We start from the raw sequence: 25,090 nt of genomic DNA on the forward strand, positions 1-25,090 counted from the left end.
TAACCTACCTTTTTTTTTTGTTCTATTTGTGGCATATAATTACTAATGGAGATAATCAATATGTTGGGTGCAGCCGTTAACCTCTTTGGATTCTTTTTAGGAGCAGCGAGTAGCAGGCTTTTTTTTTTATTATTGTTTCCTATTTTTTGTGCCCTTGAGCTGTCTCCTTTGATGTAGAAAAAAAAAAAGTAGTAATAATTTATGTGTTAGGTGTAGCCATTGACCCATAAAAATAAGAGAAATCAATGGTGGGTGTTGCCATTAACCAGTTCAAGTAACAATAATCAATGTGTTGGGTGTAGTGATCAACCAATAAAACTGGTTCATAAAAAGCTGATAGGGAACGGCGTCTGTCTGTCTGATAATGGTGACACTGAGAGAGAGGGAACAGTCAATGAAGACAGAGTTTGTAATATGGCTGTAAGGGAATAGCCAATGAGGAAAGAGCTTATAATATGGATGTAAAGGAATGACCGAGGAAGGAAGAGCTTGTGATATGGGTGTAAGGGAATGGCTGAGGAAGGAAGAGCTTGTGATATGGGCGTAAGGGAATGACAGAGGAAGGGAGAGCTTGTGATATGTGTGTAAGGGAATGCCCGAAGAAGGGAACTTGTAATACAGACATTATTCCTAAAAACATTATTAAACATTTACACTGTCGAGATATTAATACTCTAACCATCTCACAGGCACAAGAAGAGAAGAAGCAAGAGGAAGATACAAGAAAAACAACGAAAGAGGAAGAAGAGGAGGCGGAAGAGGAGGAGGCAACAGCAACAACCTCATCTAACCCCTCCTCCTCCTCCTCACACCCAACCCCCCCAAAGAGGTCAAGGTCACGCAAGAGGTCAGCGCCAGAGGGTAGCAGTCCGCCCGTGACCCTGCCGTCCTCTGCCAGCCATGTGGTCAGCGTGTCACACTTCTGAGGGGGGAGGAAGGGTGTCTAAAGGGGGGCTTTCAACAGTGCCGATAAACAGTGCCATGGTGAAGGATAGGAACTAACCAATAGTGCCGATGTGTGTGTGTGTGTGTGTGTGTGTGTGTGTAGGGAAGGAGGAGGTGAAGTAGAGAATGTACAGGGAGAGAGAGAGTGTGAGGGAATGAAAGAGAAGAAGGAAGGGAAAATAAGGGAGATTAGAGCGAGGGAGGAAAGTTAGAGAGAAAAAGATAGAAGGTAAAAACTGTCAGAATAGATGAAAAAAGAACTAACAGACAACATAAGTGAAGTGTGTTAGAAAGCCACAGAAAACAAATTATTACGTAGAAAGTAGAGAACTGTCAGAGAGAAACAGAGAGAGAAGAAAAGAAACATAAAAACCGGAAAACAACCAACACAGTATAAACATAAGACCCCAAAGTGCCTGTAAACATGACCCGGAATGCCTCAAACCAGTGACATCCATACCATAGCACATCCTCCTATATCCCAAGTGCCTCTATCAAGTGTCACAGAAGAGGGAGGGAAGGGAGGGAAGTGCCAACCAAGCCTTATAAGTGCCAGGTCCATAAGGGAGAGTGTTGAGAGAGGTTGTAGAGGAGCTTATTCAATGGGTTTTAGTACTGAAGAAAAGGTGAGAGAGAGAGAGAGAGAGAGAGAGAGAGAGAGATTTCTGTGGCTGGGGGCATGTGTCTGTGGGTTTGTCAACATCCTGTGGGTGACATCCTGTGGGTCCTGTGAGAGAGAGAGAGAGAGAGAGAGAGAGAGAGTCATTTCTGTGGCTGGGGGGCATGTGTCTGTGGGGTTTGTCAACATCCTGTGGGGTGACATCCTGTGGGGTCCTGTGAGAGAGAGAGAGAGAGAGAGAGAGAGAGAGAGAGAGACCAAAACAGTAATGAGGGTGATTTAGTTAGTGCCATAGAAAGTGACCTTATTAGAAGACAGTGAGAATGAGCCATCCAACCACTACTACTACTACTACCACTACTACCACTAAAGTGCCATACAGTGCCTTTCCAAAGTGCCTCTTATAAACACACACCAAGTCCCTTTACTCATATTTAAGTCCTTCCGTTAATTATTTATCTCACACACACTTATTCTGTTTCATCTATGGGTATTGTGTAGGACTTGGGTAAGGAGAGAGAGGGAGAGGGATAGGGAAAGGGAAGGAAGAAAGGGGAAAAATGAGGCTGAAGTAGGAAAGTGGAAAGAGAAGGGAATGTAGAAAGTGAAGGAATAATAATAAGAAGGAAGAAAGGGGAGATGTGACAATGAAAGAATGTAGGGAAGTGGAAAGAAGAAAAAGCGAAGGAAAGAAGAAAGGACGGAAGGAAGGAAGAAAGAAAGTATTAAAAGGAAAGAAAGAGAATGTAGAAGAGAGAGAGTAGAGGAGGAATTAAGGAAAGAAGTAATAAAGGAGGAAAACAAAAAAAAAACTTACATCTGATTAAGTTAGTTAGGCAAAGAAAGTAAGTTAGGGAGAGAGTGAAGAAAGGAAGTATTGAAAAGAAAGAGAATGTAGAAGAGAAAGAGAGGAGAGAGAAGAGGAGGAATTAACGAAAAAAGAAGAAATAAAGGAGGAAAAAAACCCTTACCTTTGATTAAGTTAGTTAGGCAAAGAAAGTAAGTTAGGGAGAGAGTGAAGAAAGGAAGTATTGAAAAGAAAGAGAATGTAGAAGAGAAAGAGAGGAGAGAGAAGAAATAAAGGAGGAAAAAAAACCTTACATTTGATTAAGTTAGTTAGGCAAAGAAAGTAAGTTAGGGAGAGAGTGAAGAAAGGAAGTATTGAAAAGAAAGAGAATGCAGAAGAGAAAGAGAGGAGAGGAGGAATTAACGAAAGAAAAAGCAATAAAAGAGAAAAAAAATACTACATTTGATTACGTTAAGTTAGGCTAGACCACTACGCAAACAAGGGTATTAGCACACAACTCTAAGACAGAATGGGCATTTGACGGTAATATTTGTGTAGAGAGAACAAAGCATATAGCTGTGTTAGAGTCGAGTTTGTGGGTAGAAATGAAGGCTAGCGAGAAGTGTGTGTGTGTGTGTGCGCGAGTGTGTGTGGTTACGGGCATTTGATAGCAATATTTGTATAGACCAACATGTATAGTAGTTGTACGATTTTGTATGTAGTGTTAAGAGCTTGGAGGACTGAAAGATGTTTATGTGTGTGTGTATGCTAAAGGTTATGGGCATTTGACATCAATATTTGTATAGACCGACATATATAGCTGTATTACGTTAAGCTGTAGAGTTGTGTAATCCGAGTATAATGCTAGAACTGAAGTGTCGAAAAAAGCGTATGTGTGTATCTGTATGTCAACGTTAGCAATATTTAAACTGTATAACTACGTATGTAGAGTATCGCTAGAACTGAAATTGCTACGAGGAGTGGGTGTGTATATACGGCTGTTAGATATGGGCATTTGATGGGCAATATTTATATAGACAAGTGAATGATTCCGTATGCAAGAGTAAAGAGTGAAAACTTGAAGGGCTGCGAGATATGTGTTTGTGCGTGTTTCTGTGCGTAAAGGTGACATAACCGAGTGAGTTCTGTTTTCTCTACGACTGGGTTTGTTTCGAGTGCCCTCTGTTGCGAAGTACGTGCCATGTGGTGGGTGAAGTAGCTTATTCACGTATTTATTTATGGCCGAGAGGTGTCCGAGTCTAGGGTACGGTTTACTTACATTTTGCAAGTTTGACCGCCTTGTTCGTTTTCATTTTGTTTCAGTGGCTCTAGTTTATACATTGTTCACGGTACGGACGATTTATTCTTTTTGTTTTACTCATTTTCTGTATTCTGTTTGGTTTTAATTTGATATCGGCAGCTTTGGGTTTGTTTGTTTTATTTCGTCTCGGCTCACTGGCAGCTCCGACCTTTGTACTCTACACCCTCCCAATATTTCTCTCTGTCTCTTTCTGTTCCCTCCTCTCCTTTGTTTTCCTCCCACTGTTTTTTCTGACTCTTCTTCCTTTTTCTTTTTATTTCTCTCTTTTATCCTCAAACTCTCCCTGACTTTTTTTTTTTGCTTTTCTTTCCTTGTCCCTTTCTCCTCCTTCCTCCGTCTCTCTCCTCACTTCCCTCCTATCCATCTCTCTCCTCTCCTCGGATACGTTCTCCGAGGTACAATTTCTCTTCTTATTTTACTTATTTCTGTATACTTCATTTTTTCCCCTTTCTTCCTTCCTTTCTTCTTCCTTCCTTTGCTTTCTACATTTCCTTCTCTTTCCATTTTCCTACTTCCTTTCATTGTCATTTTTCCCCTTTCTTCCTTCCTCTCCTCCCTCTCCCTCCCTTTCTTCCTTTCTTCTTCATTCCCTATTTTATTTCTTCATGTTTTGTTACGGCACCTAAGCACCTCTATTTTTTTTTTGCTTCAACTCAATGGCAGCTCTGGTTTATGTGGATACGTTGTCCAAGGTACGATTCACTTTATTTTCGTTATTTATTCTTATTTCTTTCGGCACCTAGACCGCTTGTTCTTTTTATGTCTTTCTCTCGACATGGGCAACTCTAATTTATACATGTTCTCCGAGGTACAAATGAACTGATTACGTCGCTTATTTTTGCTTATTTTTGTTAGTTTTCCACTTGTTTTAGCAGCTCCAGTTTGGGCATACATACAGTGGCCGAAGTTCGACGTCAAAATTTACTCTCTTCTTATATGTCCTGTTTATTTGTTTATGCTTTGCCCTGCGTCAACATCTCTGCAGCTCCAGTGATACAATTAATTTTTCTCTCGTACGTAAGTTTGTATGTTTCGCCCTTGACACTCATGCAGCTCCAGTGTTACGATTTACTCTTCTTCCTGTACGTAAGTTTATATATTTCGCCCTTGACACTCTTGCAGCTCCAGTGTTCTGATTTATTTTTCTCCTGAATGGAAGTGTATGTTCTACCATTTACACCTCCGCAGGTCTAGTTTGTACGTTTATATATTGACCGAAGTACTTTTTTCTTGTATATGGTTGTTTATATTTCGCCCTTGACACCACATCTCCGCAGCTCTGGTTTGCGGGAGTGTGTGTGTGTGTGTGTGTGTGTGTGTGTGTGTGTGTGTGTGTGTGTGTGTGTGTGTGTACATACGTTCTGTTACTTATACGATGCTTTACTGAATCAGCAAAGCCTAATGTGTATGCCCTTTAAGTTATCCATTCTTACGGCTTCGGTTGATGGACTGGGTGGCACTGAATGAGACGACGGCTTTTTTTGTTGGTGGTGAGATGCTGGGGTTTTTTTTAAGGTACGGCGAGTTTTTTTTTTTTTTTAACTTTTCGGTCTTTGTCAAGTTGAATTGATTTGTGTTGCCAAGTGAAGACAGACTGTACGCTCGGCTTGACTGAGACAACGGATTTTTTTTTTTTTAACAGCGAAAGTTTTGTTTTTGTTGTTTTTTCGAAAGTTGTGGCAGGAATTTATTTTATTTATTAAACTTTTCAGTCTTTGTAAAGTTTGTGAATCAACTTGTGTTGCCAAATGGAGAAAGACGGTTTATGTTCAGTTTGCTTTACATCCGGTTCACTCTAGATTCGGTTAACTCTTCGCCGGTTAACTCTACATTCTGTTATTTTTACATCCGGTTAGTTCTATACCCGGTTAACTTTACATCCGGTTCACTCTACATGTGGTTCACTCTACATTCGGTTAACTTTACATCTGGTTAACTTTACATCCGGTTCACTCTACATTCGGTTAACTTTACATGCGGTTTACTTCACATCTGGATTACATCCAGTCGACTTAATGTTCGGTTGACTTTACATTTGGTTAACTTTTATGTCCATTATTCAGTTGTCAGTAGATCACATGGCATTGCGAGCTGCCAACCAGTTTCAATTCCTTCTATCTCTCCTGACAACTCAGAACACAATTTTGCGCATCAGCCGTTACTCCCGCAAGCTTCACTCGACCCGGCAACACTAATCATACTGCAGCGGTTCCTGTGCATTACGACAGCACGTAATTACTGCATGTACTAATGCCCAACGACTGCCTGACACGGACCCGTATGATGAACGTGCGAGTTAAAAGTAGAAGCGATGTGATGATTTGTGTCGAACAGAAAGAACATAGTAAAAAAAGTGTGTTGGAACATGTTAAAGCCTTGCACTCTAACCCTTAACGGACTAAAGTATGTGCACTGCTGGACCGAATACATTAAAAAAACCACCGTGAATTAACTGTGTAAAAAGCTGTATGAATACTTAATGAGAAAAATGTGTGAAAAGGTGACATTGACCGAGTGAGTTTTGTTTTCTCTACGACTGGCTTTGTTTCAAGTGCCCTCTGTTGCGAAGTACGTGCCATGTGGTGTGTAAACTAGCTTATTTACATATTTATTTATGGCCGAGAGGTGTCTGAGTCTAGGGTACGGTTTACTTACATTTTGCAAGTTTGACTGCCTTGTTAGTTTTCATTTTGTTGTTGTACTTGTGGGAAGAAAAGGGTAGGGTTGATATATATAAAACACTGGATGAAGAGTATAGATCTGAATGTGAATATATGACTGTGAAAGACTGGATGGTTAATGAAGAACAGTGTTAAAGATATGAATGAAACAGAGGATGGGAAAGTGAGGAAGAACACCCCACACCCTCGAAATAATAACATAGCTGATAATATGGTAACACCTCTCTGAACTAATAGACTAAGAAATGAGCGGTGACGATTTAACTGGTCCAGAAAGAACACTTTAGTAAATGTGATAAAAGTGAGTTAGAATCTGTGATAATGTAAAACGCCCAGCCCAGAAAGGATAGCAACACCTCTCTAAACTAACAAACTAAGAAATGGGTGATGTGACGATTTAGAACACTGTAGGAAAGGTGATAAATGTGAGGAAGAATCTGTGATAATCTAAAAAAACAGTGTAGCCAGCCCATTCCAGCCACACCTCTCAGCAGCCATGAAAGTGATGAAAAGAAACTCTAAGCGACATGATGCTTTAGAAAACATTGTAATAAAAGAGGGAGTGAGTTAGTAGAATCTGTGATAATCTAATAAAACAGTGTAGCCAGCCCAGCCATCAAAATAAAGAATGAACTCTGAGCGACGTGATGTTTTAACTTGTGCAGGGAGAACATTGTAATGAAAAGAGGGAGGTAGTTAGTAGAATCTGTGATAATACAGAGATAACAACGAATGCAGCTTATCAATACCTCTCTCTGAATGCTCGTGTCGGGATAAATCAACGGACGTGTGAGTTATAAAAGTAGAAGCAATGTGGCGATTTGCGTTGAACAGAAAGAACGAAGTAAAAAGAAATGAGTAAGCAAATGTCCTATTGAAACAATGCTATAACCAACTTACTCTCCAGATAACTATGAAAGATAATGAAGGGATGTGTTAGAACTATAAAAAAATGATGATGTGATGATAGTTTAACTTGATGAGAAAGAATGAGAGCAAAGAAAGTTGGCATCTGTGAAAATGAAAACAGTTTACAGCCTCACAAGCCTCTCTGAACAGCGATGAAGATAATGAATGAATGTATTAAAACTATATGGTGTGATGATGTTTTAACTTCACAAGAACGATCATAATAAAAAAGTGAGTTCGGAATTTGTGATAATATAAAAATAAGATCGTTGACCGTATGGGGTGCAGTCGGAGTTAAGTGACCCACCACCGTATGCATGCTCCTTGTCAGTAGTGGTTAGTGGCTGTCAGTAAGCATAAAGGCAGGTTGTCACTGTCTTGTCGTCCTCAGAATATACAATAATGTTTTAACTTGAAGAAAAGGAACAGTGTAAGAAAAGCGAGTTAGGAATTGTGATAGTAGAAAATATGAATGTATGTAGCTATAAATAAATGATGACAACGATGATATATGTGTTGAAACTATAAGCGATACGATAATCTAACATAGGGCGTAGGAAGAACATTGTGATAAGAGCAAGTCAGGAAAAATGTGATAATCTAAAAAAATAAGTATGTATGTAAATATAAACAAATGAAGGCGACAATAATAATAAATGCGTTGAAACTAAAAGCGATACGATAATCTAACATAGGGCGTAGGAAGAACATTGTGATAAGGGCAAGTCAGGAAAAATGTGATAATGTAAAAAAATAGGAATGTACATAACTATAAACAAATGAGAACGACGATGACAATAAATGCATTGAAACTATAAGTGATATAATAATCTAACTGGCATAGGAAGAGCATTGTGATAAGAGCAAGTTAGGAATTGTGATAATGTAAAAGAATGTGAATGTAAGCAAGCAGCCATTTGATACCGCTCTTGACAACAGCTATGAAGAAAAAAAATGAATGTGTTAAAACTACAAGCAAGCAAAGCAATGGTATAACTTGTAAAGGAAAGAAGAGGAACATCATACGAGGAGTGAGTGAGTGAGTAAAGTTAGAAGAATTTGTGATAATGTAGATGTGTAAGGAGACTCCGTAAGCGGCTTATTGATGATACCTTTCCGAGTGACTGGAAAAAAAAAAAAAAAAAAAAAGTTAAGTTATGAAGGAACTTATTAAAAACTGTCCAAGAATCAGGTGTTTCTCTACGGGGGTTGGGGGAAGGGTCACACACACACACACACACACACTAACTGAACATAAAGCAACTCTCTCCACAGCAATAACAGGAGTAAAGAGTAAATTAAAAGAGGGAACGTATAGAAGACCGTCAATGAATCAGTGTTTTCCGTAAGGGGGAGTTCACTGCATGCACACAACACACACTAACTGAACACATATAGCAATTCTCTCCACAGCAACAGAAGTAAAGAGTAAATTAAAAGAAGGAATGTAAGGAAGATCATCAAGGAATCAGTGTTTTCCGTAAGGGGGGAGTTCACTGCACGCGCCTAATTGACATTCCACCAAAAAAAAAATATAGTACAGCAGGACTAACTGAACACATAAAGCAACTCTCCCCACAGCAATGACAGAAGTAATGAGTAAATTAAAAGAGGGAACGTATAGAAGATCGTCAAGGAATCAGTGTTTTCCGTAAGGGGGAGTTCACTGCATGCACACAACACACACTAACTGAACACATAAAGCAACTCTCTCCACAGCAACAGAAGTAGAGAGTAAATTAAAAGAAGGAATGTAAGGAAGATCGTCAAGGAATCGGTGTTTTCTGTAAGGGGGGGTTCACTGCACGCGCCTAATCGACATTCCACCAAAAAAAAAATATAGTACAGCAGGACTTACTGAACACATAAAGCAACTCTCCCCACAACAATGACAGAAATAAAGAGAAAAATTAAGAGAACGAATGTATGAAAGACCGTCAAGGAATCAGTGTTTTCTGTAAGGGGGGTTCACTGCATGCACTAAATCAACATTCCGCCCCCCAAAAAATATACTACAGCAGGACTAACTGAACGCAAAGCAACTCTCTCGACAGCAATAACAGGAGTAAAGAGTAAATTAAAAGAAGGAACGTATGGAAGACCGTCAAGGAATCAGTGTTTTCTGTATGAGGGAGTTCACTGCATGCGCTAAATCAACATTCCGCCCCCCAAAAAATATACTACAGCAGGACTAACTGAACACATAAAGCAACTCTCTTCTCATCAATAACAGAAGTAGAGAGTAAATTAAAAGAAGGAATGTATGGAAGACCGTCAAGGAATCAGTGTTTTCCATAAGAGGGAGTTGACTGCACGCGCTAAATCGACATTCCGCCCAAAAACACACACTACAGCAGGAAGTGATGTATATATATAAACGTAACTTCTTTCGTTTTTTTTTACGGTAAAGGAAACAATGGAAAACAACAACAACAACAAAAAAGGCACTAATTAAAAAATAAATAAATAAATAAACATGAAAAAGAGAGTTAAGAGGAGTGGTCATAAAGCAAAAAAGAGGAAGAAAAAGAGAATGAAAAAGGAAAAGAAGAGAGATGAAGGAAAGTAAAACAAAAAGAGGAAGGAGAGAATGAAGGAGGAAAAAAAGAAAATAATAATAATAATAATAATAATAATAATAATAATAATAATAATAATAATAATAATAATAAGTAACCTCTCTCTCTGACCTGTATGGGTGGTGGTGGTGGTGGTGGTGATGAGATTGTGGGTCTTTCCTCCTCCTTTTCCTATTCTTCCTCCTCCTCTTGTTTAACTTCATTTTCCTTCCTCTTACTCTTCTTCCTCTTTTTTTTGTTTTATTTTGTCTGTTGTCTTCTTTTCTTTCTCTTCTTCCTCCTTTTCTTTACTTTATCTTTCTTCTTTTCCTTCTCCTCTTTCCCTTCTTCCTCCTTTTCTTTCATTTCTTTATCTTCTTTTCCTTTTTCTTCCTGTTGTCATTTCATTTCTTCATCTTTCTTCTCTTCCTTCTTCATTCTCTCTATATTTCTCTCTCTCTCTCTCTCTCTCTCTCTCTCTCTCTCTCTCTCTCTCTCTCTCTCTCTCTCTCTCTCTCTCTCTCTCTCTCTCTCTCTCTCTCTCTCTCTCTCTCTCTCTCTCTCTCTTTCTTAGGACACACTCAGCTACTGTGCATGTGTGTGTATGTGTGTGTGTGTGTGTGTGTGTGTGTGTGTGTGCGTTACTCAAGGTGCTTGGTCGGGTCCGATAGATTCTCTGCTTGTCCGATCTCCAGTCCCTCCTGCAATGACGGAAGGCAGTTAGTACACCAGTCAGTAAGTAATACAAGACTACAAGAGGTCAGTCAGTCAGTCAGCCAGTCAGTTAGTTAGTTAGTTAGTTAGTTAGTTAGTTAGTTAGTTAGTTAGTCAGTCAGTCAGTCAGTCAGTCAGTCAGTCAGTCAGTCAGTCAGTCAGTTAGTTAGTCAGTCAGTCAGTCAGTCAGTTTGTCAGTCAGTCAGTCAGTCAGTCAATCAGTCAGTCAGTTAGTTAGTTAGTTAGTCAGTTAGTTAGTTAGTTAATTAGTCAGTCAGTCAGTCAATCAGTCAGTCAGTCAGTCAGTCAGTCAGTTAGTCTGTCAGTTAGTCATCAGTCAGTCAGTCAGTCAGTCAGTTAGCCAGTCAGTCAGTCAGTTAGTCTGTCAGTTAGTCAGTCAGTCAGCCAGTCAGTCAGTTAGCTAGTCAGTCAGTCAGTTAGCCAGTCATTCCATAAGTCAGTCAGTTAGCCAGTCAGTCAGCTAGTCAGTCAGTCAGCCAGTCATTCAGTTAGGAAGTCATTCATTCAGTCAGTCAGTCAGCCTACATATGACAGCTCCTGAGAACCAGAGAGATATATAAGATTATGTGGCGGAGAAGAAGAGGAAGAAGGAGAAGAAAAGAAAAAAAAAAGAGAAAATGAAAGAGGAGGAGGAGGGGGAGCAAGAAAATTGAACACACACACAAACACTCACCATCTGGTCAAACGCCGCCACAACGAGATGGTGGTGGTGGTGGTGAGGGTGCGTTGCGGTGGAGGTGGGGGTGGTGTCGGAAGTGGGGGGCGGTGGGGGGGCCTCCAGCACCACCACTTGGCCCCCCCCTATAACAATCTCGCTCCCCACTACTTGGTACCCCCCGCCAGGCAAGTTCACCTGTAGAGGAAGTATGTAATTAGGGTCTCGTTAGTAAGATAGGTTAGGTTAGGTTAGGTTAGTAAGGAAGGGCGAGATAGTGAGTCTCCTACACACTTCTCATCATCATCATCATCATTTCATCGACGCCTGCTCCTAGCATCACCAGGGGATGGCCACGGCAGAAGAGCTTCCAACTTTCTCTATCCAGACACTCCCTCCTTGCCTGCTCAAAGTTTCTCAAAGATCTTTCCCCCCTCTCCCTAACATACTCTTGCACCCTATCCCTCCATTTCACTGGAGGTCGTCCTCTAGCATTCCCTCCCTCTATCTCACTCACACACACCCTTCTGGTAATCTTACTCTCCTCCATTCGCTCCATGTGGCCAAACCACTTTAAAGTCTGTTTCTTCACTTCTTCCACCACTCCACACTTCTTCCCTTCACCCCTGTGACACATTCCAAAATGCTCGTACACACTTTCATTACTCATTCCATCCATTCTACTCACACCACAAGCACTCCTCAAATAACTCACTTCCACTGCCTGCACTCTAGACCTCTGAGTTTCATTCCAGGCCCACGTTTCACATGCATATGTGAGGGTTGGTACTATTATTGTATTTCTCAAATCCATAGCTGGGCACGATAACAGAAAACCTTATTCCCGATAACCGATAACTGATAATGGAAAACCTTATCGGTGATAACCGATATTTGTTAACTTGAGACACAAATATAGGTGATAACCGATAACCTATACCCAATATAAATCCACAATTCCGATTCCACGATTCCTAGCTAGCGATAAGTCCGGTAGGCGAAAACGATACTATATTGATATTTCAAATAAAAATCATAGATGAATTCAAATTTTCATTATCTGTATTTTAGAAAACTTACAAAACCTGAAAACCACACGTTGACATGTACCTATGGACGGTAATACTAGAAACGCCTGAACCGGTGTTGTGTTATTTGGCGTCCCCACCGTCAAAAGCTGGCGCTTTTGTTTACAAACACTGGTCTCTCATGAATTGTGCATGCTCAGACCAGCAAGCGTGCACCTGTACAGTCTCACAAAGCTTTTTAACTGTAATTAAGAGTTGCTGGAAGGCTGAATCAGACATACAGTACCACTACCACCATCACCGCTGTTTCTAGAACGACACTCTGAACGAGTTGTATTTATATGTACAGAGTGTCGTTCTAGAAACAGCGAGGATGGTGGTAGTTTGTCTAATTTAGCCTTCCAACAACTCTTAAAATGTTAAAAAGCATTGTGAGACTGTACAGGGCTACGCTTACTGGTCTGAACATGCGCAGTTCACGAGAGACCAGTGTTTGTAAACAAAAGCGCCAGCTTTTGACGATGGGACACCAAATAACACAACACCGGGTGCCTTCAGTACCATGGCATGCTCACAAACGAATATGGAATATCAAATTTGAGGCAGTGAATAATCATTTTTTGGGCAAAGTTAAATGATTTTTCTCTTTGATATATTGATTTTTGAGTCTAACATAGAAAATAACCTAGTGTTTTAATGTTGATGATGAAAGATATTTCATACCCCGAAGTTTTTTCATACAGCACCGGGCGCCCAGGCCACGCATACGCAGTACGGAGGAGACAACTTTTTTTCTTTCTAAGAGGCGGAAAATGTAGCGATTATCGCTAGTTTCGTTACAAAAGTAACGAAGATACCGATATATATTTAAATAAATAGCGGATGGCCGATAACCCGATTTTGTTAACAGTGATAAAGTATCGCGATTCATGATTCGTCCCAAGACCCTACCACCCTTCTTCCTTGCAATGCCCTTCTCTTATCTCTCCCTCCATACCACCATGGTTACACATAACTGATCCAAGGTACTTAAACTCACTGACCTCTTCCATTTCTTCACCATTCAAAATTATTTTGCATTCTTTTTCACATTCAATTCCCACTCTATATGGGCATACAAAATCTACAGCATCACAACTTCTACTTCGCTCACAAACCATCACTTTACTTTTGTTGACATTTACTTTCAGCTTTCTCCTATTACAGACACTATCAAAGACACTGAACAAATTTTGTAAGTCACTTTCATTTTCTGCAATGAGCACTGCGTCATCAGCAAACAGTATTCCAAATCCATGAAGGCAGGTTATAATTTTTTTCCTTTTGCTATTATTTTTTCTACTACCATCCTGAAGGCAAATATCTGATCCACACATCCCCTTCCCTTCCTGAAGCCTCCTTGTTCTTCACTGATTTTCTCTTCTGTAAGTCTTTGCACCCTCTCTATTATGACTTTTCCATATACCTTTCCGGGTATACTCAGGAGACTTAGACCTCTATAGCTCCCACATTCCCTTCTCCTGCCCTTCCCCTTGTAAACTGGGACAATGATGGCTTTCGTCCAGTCTGCTGGCACCCCTCCCCCTCCCATGCTACTTCACATATCTTGACCATCCATTTCACGACTTCATCTCCTCCACACTTCAACATTTCTGCTGTGATTCCATCAATTCCTGCTGCCTTTCCATTTTTTAATCTTTTTACTGCTTGATTTACTTCTTCATGTTATATTCTTTCTTTATATACTCCTCCTCTACCTCTACTCAAAACTGCTGCTGTTATAGCTGATGGACGTCCATCCTCAAAATTCATCAAGTTTTTGAAATATTCTCTCCATCTCTCTTTCACAGCTTCCCCGTCTTTCCACATCTTTCCATTCTCATCCATAACTTCATTTATTTTACTTGGGGAGATATTTTCTGCATTCCTTTCGTTTTTTACTTTTTTCCAATATGATATGATGGTAGAAGAAAAAATATTAGCAAAAGGAAAAAAACTATATGCTGCCTTCATGGATTTGGAAAAAGCTTATGACAGAGTCAATTGGATTGCATTGTGGGATGTTTTAAAGATTTATGGTGTGGGAGGAAAACTGCTTAGTGCAATAAAGTCTTTCTATGAGGATGCATCTGCATGTGTCAAAATTACTGGAGAAACAAGTGAACATTTTGAGATAAAAGTGGGCTTAAGACAAGGGTGTGTCATGTCACCATGGTTATTCAATATTTATATGGATGGTGTCATTAGAGAAATGAAGGGCAAAGTTGGAGAAGTTGGAGTAAGACTGTTCGATGAGGGAAGGAAGTGGGTACTGAATTCGATACTGTTTGCTGATGACACGGTGCTCATTGCAGAAAATGAAAGTGACCTACAAAATTTGGTCAGTGTTTTTGATAGTGTCTGTAATTGGAGAAAGCTGAAAGTAAATGTCAACAAAAGTAAAGTGATGGTTTGTGAGCAAAGTAGAAGTGAGGTTGTAGATTTTGTATGCCCATATAGAGTGGGAATTGAATGTGAAAAAGAATGCAAAATAATTTTGAATGGTGAAGAAATGGAGGAGGTCAATGAGTTTAAGTACCTTGGATCAGTTATGTGTAAGCATGGTGGTATGGAGGGAGAGATAAGAGAAGGGCATTGCAAGGAAGAAGGGTTGTAGGGTCTTTGGGACGAATCATGAATGGCAGAAGTGTGAGCATGGAGGTAAAGAGGGATTTGAGAAATACTGTAATAGTACCAACCTGCACATATGCAAGTGAAACGTGGGCCTGGAATGAAAGTCAGAGGTCAGGAGTGCAGGCAGTGGAAATGAGTTATTTGAGGAGTGCTTGTGGTGTGAGTAGAATGGATGGAATGAGTAATGAAAGTGTGTACGAGCGTTTTGGAATGTGTCACAGGGGTGAAGGGAAGTGTGGAGTGGTGGAAGAAGTGAAGCAACAGACTTTAAAGTGGTTTGGCCACATGGAGCGAATGGAGGAGAGTAAGGTGACCAGAAGGGTGTGTGTGAGTGAGATAGAAGGAGGGAATGCTAGAGGACGACCTCCAGTGAAATGAAGGGATAGGGTGCAAAAGCATGTTAGGGAGAGGGGGGAAAGATCTTTGAGAAACTTTGAGCAGGCAAGGAGGGAGTGTCTGGATAGAGAAAGTTGGAAGCTCTTCTGCCGTGGCCATCCCCTGGTGGGAGCTCCTAGGAGCAGGCGTCGATGAAATGATGATGATGATGATGATGATTTTCTGTTCCCTTTATATTTTTCACTTAGTCTTTTTCTCATTCCTCTATTCTCTTTCCTTCTCCTTCTTCTTTTTCTTTAGCTTTCTCCTCCTCTTCCTCTTCTTCCTCCCCTGCTCCTCCTCTACCTCTATTCTCTTTCCTTCTCCTTCTTCTTTTTCTATAGCTTTCTCCTCCTCTTCCTCTTCTTCCTCCCCTGCTCCTCCTCCACCTCTATTCTCTTTCCTTCTCCTTCTTCTTCTATATTTTTCTCCTACTCTTCCTCTTCTTCCTCCCCTGCTTCTTCTCCTCCTCCTCCTCCATCATTTCATTCTTCTAAACATTTGTCTTCCTCTTCCTCTTCTTCTTTTTCTTCCTCCTCCTCTCCCTTATGCACCCTTTCTTCCCTCCTCTTCTTCCTCTCCATTCTTCTCAGTCCAATCTTTTCCTCTCTTCCTCCTCCTCCTCCTCCTCTTCTACTACTACTATTACTACTACAGCTACCACTACTACTGCTACTACTACTACTATTACTTCTATACCACTACTTCTACCACTACTACTACTACTTCTACTACTACTACTACTACTACTACTACTACTACTACTACTACTATTACCACTACTTCTAACTTACCAACGGCATTTCCAGTTCAAATCTTGGTTGTGTTTCCTCCTCCTCCTCTTCCTCCACCACCCCCAACTTCACCACCTCCTCCTCCTCCTCCTCCTCTTCCTCTTCCTCCTCTTCCCTCTTGATTGGGGAGGAGGCGAAGGAGGAGGAGGAGGAAGATGGATCAAGAGTCTTTGTCTGATATTGTAGGTAGTCATCCTCCTCCTCCTCTTCCTCTTCCTCCTCCTCTTCCTCGTCCTCCTCCTCTTCCTCCTCCAGCTTGACTTCAGTGGAGGTGGTGGTGGTGGTGGTAGGGGGCTGGGGGGTGGGGGTCAGGGTGAGGGGGTCGAGGGGGGGCGCCTCTCCCTCGGACATCTGGGAGGTCTCGTGCAGTCTTTTGAGTCTTCGCCAAATGGTTGTTTTTGCGACCTGAAAAAGGGTGGGGAGGGGGGGTGGGGTTAGTCTCTCTCTCTCTCTCTCTCTCTCTCTCTCTCTCTCTCTCTCTCTCTCTCTCTCTCTCTCTCTCTCTCTCTCTCTCTCTCTCTCTCTCTCTCTCTCTCTCTTCTTCCTTTTCTTGTTATTCTTTTTCTTATTATTCAGTTTCCTTCTCCTTCTTTTTCTATATCTGTCCTCTCCTCCTCCTCCTCTTCTTCTTCCTCCCCTGTTTCTTCTCCTCCTCCATCCTTTTATTCCTCTATACTTTTCTCGTCTTCTTCCTCCTCCTCCTCCTCTTCTACTTCTTCTCTCCCTTATGCACCCTTTCTTCCTTCCTCCTTATTTCCCTCCTCTTCTTCCTCTCCCTCTCTTCTTCCTACTCCTCCTGCTCCTCTTCTTCCCTCCTCCTCCTCTTCTTCTTCCCCTCCACTCATCTCTCTCCTCTTCCCTTCTTCTCCCCCCCCAAAAAATCAATACTAGTCTGAAGGAAATTTGTGACGACGAAGGCCTGGCGTTTACAAATGCCTGGCACCACTTCTTTGAGTGCCCAGACTTGTTTTGGAACAATGGACTACACCTGAATGAGGTTGGTTCAGCACGTTTCGGGAGGCTTCTGGACGAAGCAGTAAAAAGCTTTTCGAAAAGCCTTTCAAAAACCGGCGGGCGAGGACGGGGCAAAGGCAGCCCTTGATCAACCAACCCGTAGCGTCAGTGCGACTCACAAGAAACTGTGTAACTAACGACGCCTCCGACAAGCGAACTGGTACAACTCGTCACGGCCACATTTCTATCATGTACACAAATGCATGCAGTCTATTACCCAAAAAGGACGAAATTAGGGCGTATATTGCAACAGAGAAACCAGATGTGGCAGCCATCACAGAGACTTGGGCCAACTCTACCCATCTAGAATCTGAACTGTCATTCCCTGGGTACGAAAGCTTCCACAAAAGTCGAAAGCACAAGAAAGGAGGAGGAGTAGTCTGCTACGTAAAAAGTACACTCCCTGCCATAAAAATAGACAAACAGGACGCAGAGAAATACGATTCTGTCTACGTGGAAATAACCGCAAATAACAAGAAACTAATACTTGCAACCGTATACAGGCCTCCAAAACAACAGGCAGCCGATGACACTGCCCTGTACGAAGAGATTCACTCTGTAACACAAAGCAAGGAAGCAATTATAATTGGGGACTTTAACTGCCCTAACATTGACTGGGGACTGATGACTGGAGATCAAGAGGGTAACAGGCTTATAGAAATGGTGGAGGATTCGTTCCTCACTCAAGTTGTAACTCAACCAACAAGAGAAAACAATCTGCTGGATCTGGTATTAGTAAGCGACCCCGACCTCATTCGCGACTGTACAGTTGGTGAGAAACTTAATGGGTGCGATCACCACTTAATCCGTTTTAATATCAATATATGTCACAAACTCGTAGATAATCCGTCAGTGATACCAGATTACAAAAAAGGAAATTTCAACTTAGCCCGTGTGCTGCTTCCCCCTACGACCTGGGACCAACTTGGCATCACCGACAATACAATCGACAACGCGTGGAACGTCTTCAAAGATAAGCTGTTGCAAGTAGAGAAGGCTACAGTGCCTACGAAATCCAGGCGAGTAAATGGGGCCGTAGATCCACCGTGGATGACCAGAGAAATAAAAAGGGCAGTAAACCTAAAAAAAAGGAATTATAATTTGATGAAAGAGAATGCTACGGCCAAAGCCAGCACACAGTACCACAACAGCCTCAGAGCTTGTCGCAGCCTTATTCGGAGTAGCAAACGCAACTATGAAAAGCAAATAGCGCGTGAAATCAAAACTAATTCCAAGAAATTCTTCACGTACATAAGATCGAAAAAGAAAGTAAAATCCAATATTGGTCCCCTGACAGACGAGACTGGATCTGTAACTCAGGACAGTAAACAGATGGCCAGAATCCTTAACAGTAACTTCGCATCCGTATTCACAGTCGAGGACATCGAAACCATTCCCGAGGGCCCTGACCCGCGAGGGGGATCACGCCCCTGGAAATTGACTCAATATGCGACCAGGAAGTGAAAAAGTACTTGGACAAACTCGACACGAACAAGTCAACGGGACCCGACGGTTTGTCCCCGCGATTATTAAAAGAGCTTAAACAACAAATACTTCAGCCACTCACTAACATATTCAACCGGTCACTTCAACTAAACAAGGTCCCGGAAGACTGGAAGATGGCGAACGTAACACCGATTTTAAAAAAGGAGACAAAAGCGTTGCATTAAACTACAGGCCCATAAGTTTGACATCAGTGGCAGGAAAAATACTCGAAAAGATTATTAGAGACAAACTTGTTAAGTTTCTAGAAGACAATAATATAATCTCCAACACCCAGCATGGCTTCAGAAACAAGCGCTCCTGCCTAATGAATTTATTAGACTTCTTCCAAAGTATATATAAGAACTGGGATGCCCGCATCCCCAGTGATGTTATATACCTGGACTTTCAGAACGCCTTCGACAAGGTACCGCACGAGCGACTCCTTAAGAAACTGCACTCGGTGGGCATCGGAGCCAATCTGATCGAGATTGGCTCACCGGCAGAAAACAACGAGTACTACTCAACGGACAGCCTTCCGATTGGCTTCCAGTCACTAGTGGAGTGCCTCAAGGGTCAGTGCTGGGACCCATCCTCTTTATCATATATATCAACGACCTAGAATCAGGACTGAAATCCACAATATCGAAATTTGCTGATGACACCAAGGTGGGGGGAAAGGCTCTCACAAAGACCGACTGCGAAATCATTCAGAAAGACCTCAATCACATTATCGAATGGTCGGAAAAATGGCAAATGTCTTTTAATGTTGACAAATGCAGTCATGCACATTGGGTCCAGAAATAGTAACCACACATACATCATGAATGGGAGACCTCTGCAAGCGATGCAGGAAGAAAAGGATCTTGGAGTCACTATCAGCAGTGACCTGAAACACGTGAATCACTGTAAAAAAGCATACAACAAGGCCAACACTATGCTCGGGTTCATAGCGAGGAACTTAGAGTGTAAAACACCAGACGTGATGCTATCCTTGTATAATTCCATGGTAAGACTGCACCTCGAGTATGCAGTACAGTTCTGGTCTCCTAATTACAGAAAGGACATTGCTTTACTGGAAAGGACTCAACGACGCGCCACAAAGATGATTCCAACCTTAAGGGCTCAACCGTACAAGGAACGACTCAAGCGACTCAATCTCTTTACATTGGAGAAAAGACGCCTACGAGGGGATATGATTCAAGTCTTCAAGTATCTGAAAAAGTTCAATAACGTCGATTACTCCAAATTCTTTGAACTGCAAACCAACTCAAGAACTAGAAATAACGGTTTACCCATTCAGTCGAGTCGATGTAACACAGACATTGGAAGGAGTTTCTTTTCAAACCGAGTCATCCGCCACTGGAACAATCTTCCTTCAGAAGTAGTAAATGCGAATACCATCAACTCCTTCAAATATAGAATCAACCGTCATTTCGCTGCGTCGGGAGTAAACTGAATAACGAGGGGCTTCCATCTGCTCCTCAATATCGAGGTGCTTTCATCTGCTCCTCAAGCCCCAAGTGGCGGTCGAGCAGATTAAATCACCCAAGCGGGCGACCTCGTAAAGAGCTAATAGTCTTTCTGTTGCCTGCATTTCCATGTTTACCCTCCTCCTCTTACTCTTCCCCCTCCCCTCCTATTGCACCTCCTCCTCCTCCTCCTCCTCCTCCTCCTCCTCCTTCTCCTCCTCCTCCTACACCACCTCTTCCTTCCTCCTCCCTCCTCCCCCCCTCACCTGGTACTTCTCCGAGGCCCGGCCCTGCGACATCCCCAGGCCCCGGCACGCTGCCACGGCCTGCTGCAGTGAGTGTTCCCGGGGCGGGGGGCGGGGCCGGGGCAGCCGCGTGATGCTGGTGGGGGGCAGCGACCCCTCCCGCACCAGCTGCTCCTTCAGCCGGAACAGTGATGTCTTGGGAACCTGGGGGGAGGAGAAAGAAGGGGAGTAGAGAGGGGAAGAGTTGGAGAGAAAAGGGGGGGGGAGAGAAGGGAGGAATGGGGGAGAGGGAGGGGAGGGGAAGAGAAAGGGGAGGAAATGAGGTGGGGAAGAGAGGGAGGAGGCGGAGAGGAGGGAGGGGAAGCGGAAGGGGTGGAATTGTGGAGGTGGTGAAGAGAGGGAAGGAGTGGGGGAGAGGGAGGGGAGGGGGAGAGGGAGGGAGGAAAGGAGGGGTGGGGAAGAGAGGGAGGAATGGGGTAGTGGTAGGGGAGGGGAAGAGAAAGGGGAGGAAATGAGGGGGTGGGGAAGAGAGGGGAGGAGTGGCGGAGAGGGAGGGGAGGGGAAGAAAGGGGTGGAAATGAGGGGTGGGGAAGAGAGGGAGGAGTGGGGGAGAGGAGGAGGGAAGAGAAAGGGGAGGAAAGGAGGGGGTGGGGAAGAGAGGGGAGGAGTGGGGAGAAGGGGAGGAAAAAGGTAGAGTAGGGGGAGGAAAAAAAGGGGAGGGATGAAGGGGAGAGGGGGAGAAGGGGAGGAAAAAGGTAGAGTAGGGGGAGGAAAAAAGGGGAGGGATGAAGGGGAGTGGGGGAGAAGGAGAGGAAAAAGGAAGAGTAGGAGGAGTGGGGTAGAAGGAGAGGAGGGAAGGGGGAGGAAAGGGGGTGTGGGGAAGGAGAAAGGAAGGAGGGGAAAGAGAGAGGAGGAGGGAGGATGGAGGGAAGAAAGGAAGAGAGGAAAGGGAGAAAGGAAGGGAGGGAAGGGAGGGAAGGGAGATTTTCATTGAACTGGAGGTCTCTCTCTCTCTCTCTCTCTCTCTCTCTCTCTCTCTCTCTCTCTCTCTCTCTGCATCATTCTCTGTCATTCTTTCTCATTTATTTCCCTTTCTGTGTCATTCTTTTGCTGTTTTCTCTCTCTCTCTCTCTCTCTCTCTCTCTCTCTCTCTCTCTCTCTCTCTCTCTCTCTCTCTCTCTCTCTCTCTCTCTCTCTCTCTCTCTCTCTCTCTCTCTCTCTCTCTCTCTCTCTTTAATTCTCTCTTTTTATATATTCCTCTTCCTTTTACTCTCCCTCCCTTCCTCTCCCTCTCCTTCTCTCCCTTTATCCTAGTCTCCCTTTGTCACGTCGTCATTCTTCCTCTCTTATAACTTTCTCAACTTATATTTTCCTAGCCCTCCCTCCCTCCCTCCCTCTCTCTCCTTTCCTCCTCTCATTTCTTTCCATCCCTCCCTCTCTCTCCCTTCCTCCCTCCCTTTTTTCTCTCATTTCCTCTTCTTATTTTTCCCTCTCTCCCTCCTTCCCTCTCTCTCCCTTCCTCCCCTTACTTTTTTCCCTCCCTCCTTCTCTCTCCCTTTCTTTCTCTCATTTCCTCTTCTTATTTTTCCCTCCCTCCCTCCTTCCTTCTCTCTCTCTTTCTCCTCTTACTTATTCCCTCCCTCCCTCCTTCTCTCTCTCTCCCTCCCTCCCATTACCTTAGTCTCCCTCTCTCCCTCCCCTTACCTTAGTCTCCCTCGCCACATGGGAAAGCGTCGAGCCCTGAATCAGCATCTCCCTCGCACGGTCCAACTCGAACGCAGTGTAGCTCGGGCCTCGGCGGTAGGGGGGCAGCGGACCCTGGTGGGGGGCTGCGGAGGGGGCAGATGCATCCCCTTGCCCCCCGCCAGCACCCCCGTCCCCGCCCCCCGCCCCCTGCGAGAGCCCAAAGCTGAGGTCCTTCTGACACTGGCGCCACAGCACGCTCTTCGGGATCTTGTACTGGCGAGACACTTTGAGGTAACTGGACCCGGCTGTATTGAGGGGGGGGGGGGGGTGAGGGAGGGGGGAGAAGGGGGGTATGAGTGTGGGGGGGGTTATACAGAGGAAGGAAGGAATGAAGGATTGATAGGAAGAAAGAGAAAAAGGAAGGAAGGAAGGAAGGAGAAAGGAATAGAAAAATAATTAGTTAGTTGAAAAAATATACAAAACAAAAACACATAATACTGCACCCCTCAAACACACCCACACACACAGACGCACCCACCTCGCACTGCCCGCTTGGCCTCCTCCAGGGTGCGTGCGTCGTAGTGTGTGTGTCGCGAGGGCGGAGACACACCCAGCTGCCGGGCGTTAACAGAGAGCGTGGAGTGCGGCACCCCCCAGCGCTCCCCGACCTCACGCAGCGTCCCCTGGCCCGCCCGTAGGTCACTTAGGGCGTGGTGCAGGTCCTCAGGGCTGTGGGGAAGGAGAGGGGAGGAGTTAGGGGGGAGGGGGAAGATGAGGGGGACTTCTGGGTTTGGTGATGTTTGGTTAGGTTAAGTTTAGGGTACTTGGTGAGAGGGGAAGGAGGGGAACAGGGAGAGAGGGGAAGGGGGGAGGTGAACGAGGGGTGGGAGAGAGAGTAAGGGGGTGAGAGGAGGGAAGGAGTGATGGAGGGAAACACGGAGGAAGAGAGGAAAGATAGAGAGAGAAAAAGGAAGTTAAGGGGAAAGGGGAAAAAAAAGAGAGAGAGAGAGAGAGAGAGAGAGAGAGAGAGAGAGAGAGAGAGAGAGAGAGAGAGAGAGAGAGAGAGAGAGAGAGAGAGGAGGAGGAGGAAGATGGAAGAGAGAGGTTGAGAGGGAGGGAAGGGGAGAGGGTGAATGGAGGAGGGAGGGGTGAGTGAGTTGGGGAAAAGTGTGTAAGGGAAGGAAGGGGTGAATGAGGGTGATGGGGGAGAAAGGGTGGGGTGTTGAGGGGGGAATGGGGAGAGGGGAGGGAGGAGAAGGGGAGAGGGGAGTAAGAATTTATAGAGGAGTAAAAATTCGCAATTTTATTTATCATTAGTTGGTAAGTTCCTTTACTTTTGGCATTAATGAGAAGGTAAGGAAAGATACGAATGGGGCTACTACTACTACTACTCGTAGCTGGGCACGATAACGGAAAACCTTATTCCCGATAACCGATACCTGATAATGGAAAACCTTATCGGTGATAACCGATATTCGTTTACTGGAGACACAATTATAGGCGATAACCGATAACCAATACCCGATATAAATCCACAATTCCAATACTAGCTAGCGATAAGTCCGATAGGCGAAAACGATACTATATTAATTGATGTTTCAAATAAAAAATACATAGATGAATTCAAATTTTCATTATCTGCATTTTAGAAAACTTGCAAAACCTGAAAACCACACGTTGACACGTACCTATGGACGGTAATACTAGAAACGCCTGAACCGTGTTGTGTTATTTGGCGTCCCCACCGTCAAAAGCTGGTGCTTTTGTTTACAAACACTGGTCTCTCGTGAACTGCGCATGCTTAGAACAGCAAGCGTAGACCTGTACAGTCTCACAAAGCTTTTTAACCGTAATTAAGAGTTGCTGGAAAGTTGAATCAGACATACAGTACCACTACCACCATCCTCGCTGTTTCTAGAACGACACTCTGTACAAGTTGTATTTATATGTACAGAGTGTCATTCCAGAAACAGCGAGGATGGTGGTAATGTGTGTCTGATTCAGCCTTCCAGCAACTCTTAAAGTGTTGAAAAGCTTTGTGAGACTGTACACGGCTACGCTTACTGGTCTGAACATGCGCAGTTCACGAGAGACCAGTGTTTGTAAATTTGACGATGGGACACCAAATAACACAACACCGGGTGCCTTCAATACCATGGCATGCTCAAAAACGAATATGGAATATCAAATTTGAGGCAGTGAATAATCATTTTTGGGCAAAGTTAAATGATTTTTCTTTTTGATATATTGATTTTTGAGTCTAACATAAAAAATAACCAAAGTGTTTTAATGTTGATGATCTAAGTTTGAAATCTCTTCACCGAAGATATTTCATACACCGAAGTTTTCTCACACAACATCGGGCGCCCGGGCCACGCATGCGCAGTAGGGAGGAGACGTGTTTTTTTTTTCTGAGGCGGAAAAAAGTAGCGATTATCGCTAGTTTGGTTACAAAAGTAACGAAGATACCGATATATATTTAAATAAGTAGCGGATGGCCGATAACCCGATTTTGTTATCAGCGATAAAGTATCGCAATAACTTATCGCGATAACGCCCAGCTATGCTACTACTACTACTACTATAACTCACCCATATCTGGTCAGCTTATACAGGACCTTCTTCTTCTTCCTTGGGGGTGCAAGACAGTCCTGGTCATCCTAGGGGGTAAGAGGTAAGGGTGAAGTTGGGGGCATATGCTACAGCTGCGCATGTCCTCGGTGCACATCTCCGTCACACTGCCCCTTGAGCCTGTGGGGGCCTGAATGCATCACCCCGGGTTACCCAGTGGTGGGCACCGCTAACTGGTAATCCACTTAAGTTAAAAGTTAGCTTCACTTACGTTAAACCAGTAAACTGATAAAGAAATTAGTGGAAGCTAATGCTAACCGCTAACTTTTTTAGTGTATGGATTTAGCTTCAGTTTTGTATTTTGGCTCTAAAATCTTTACAAACGGACCTAGTGATCTGAAATTTCAATATGTTGTAACTTAGACATAGAGCTTTCCAGATGATGATCAAACTGGGTGGCATGCGCTGGGTGTGTCCTCTTGACATGTGACTTCAAGTTGTATAGGCTCGCCGCGCCGTCTGTCCGTTAATGATGGTCCT

At 43.5% G+C, this 25,090-nt stretch overlaps 2 protein-coding genes across 5 annotated transcripts in view; one reads left to right on the forward strand and one right to left on the reverse strand.

The window, feature by feature from the left end:
* Positions 1-1,253, forward strand: part of LOC126990164 (RING finger protein 150-like) — an 89,045-nt gene extending 87,792 nt beyond the window's left edge. For all 3 annotated transcript variants that reach the window (XM_050848716.1, XM_050848718.1, XM_050848719.1), the window contains one exon: positions 690-1,253. In XM_050848716.1, coding sequence (XP_050704673.1) covers positions 690-926 — 237 coding nt within the window. In that variant the 3' untranslated portion in view covers positions 927-1,253. The remainder of the gene's footprint in view (positions 1-689) is intronic.
* An 8,832-nt stretch (positions 1,254-10,085) lies between these two features.
* The window catches only part of LOC126990163 (uncharacterized), a 28,746-nt gene continuing 13,741 nt past the window's right edge, over positions 10,086-25,090 (reverse strand). For both annotated transcript variants that reach the window (XM_050848715.1, XM_050848714.1), the window contains exons 9-15: positions 24,572-24,639; positions 22,518-22,708; positions 21,998-22,284; positions 20,315-20,497; positions 16,081-16,485; positions 11,229-11,408; positions 10,086-10,521 (exon numbers count right to left, since the gene is read on the reverse strand). In XM_050848715.1, coding sequence (XP_050704672.1) covers positions 10,462-10,521; positions 11,229-11,408; positions 16,081-16,485; positions 20,315-20,497; positions 21,998-22,284; positions 22,518-22,708; positions 24,572-24,639 — 1,374 coding nt within the window. In that variant the 3' untranslated portion in view covers positions 10,086-10,461. The remainder of the gene's footprint in view (positions 10,522-11,228; positions 11,409-16,080; positions 16,486-20,314; positions 20,498-21,997; positions 22,285-22,517; positions 22,709-24,571; positions 24,640-25,090) is intronic.

The sequence above is a fragment of the Eriocheir sinensis genome, unplaced genomic scaffold (genome assembly GCF_024679095.1).
Source record: "Eriocheir sinensis breed Jianghai 21 unplaced genomic scaffold, ASM2467909v1 Scaffold147, whole genome shotgun sequence".
NCBI lineage: Eukaryota > Metazoa > Arthropoda > Malacostraca > Decapoda > Varunidae > Eriocheir > Eriocheir sinensis.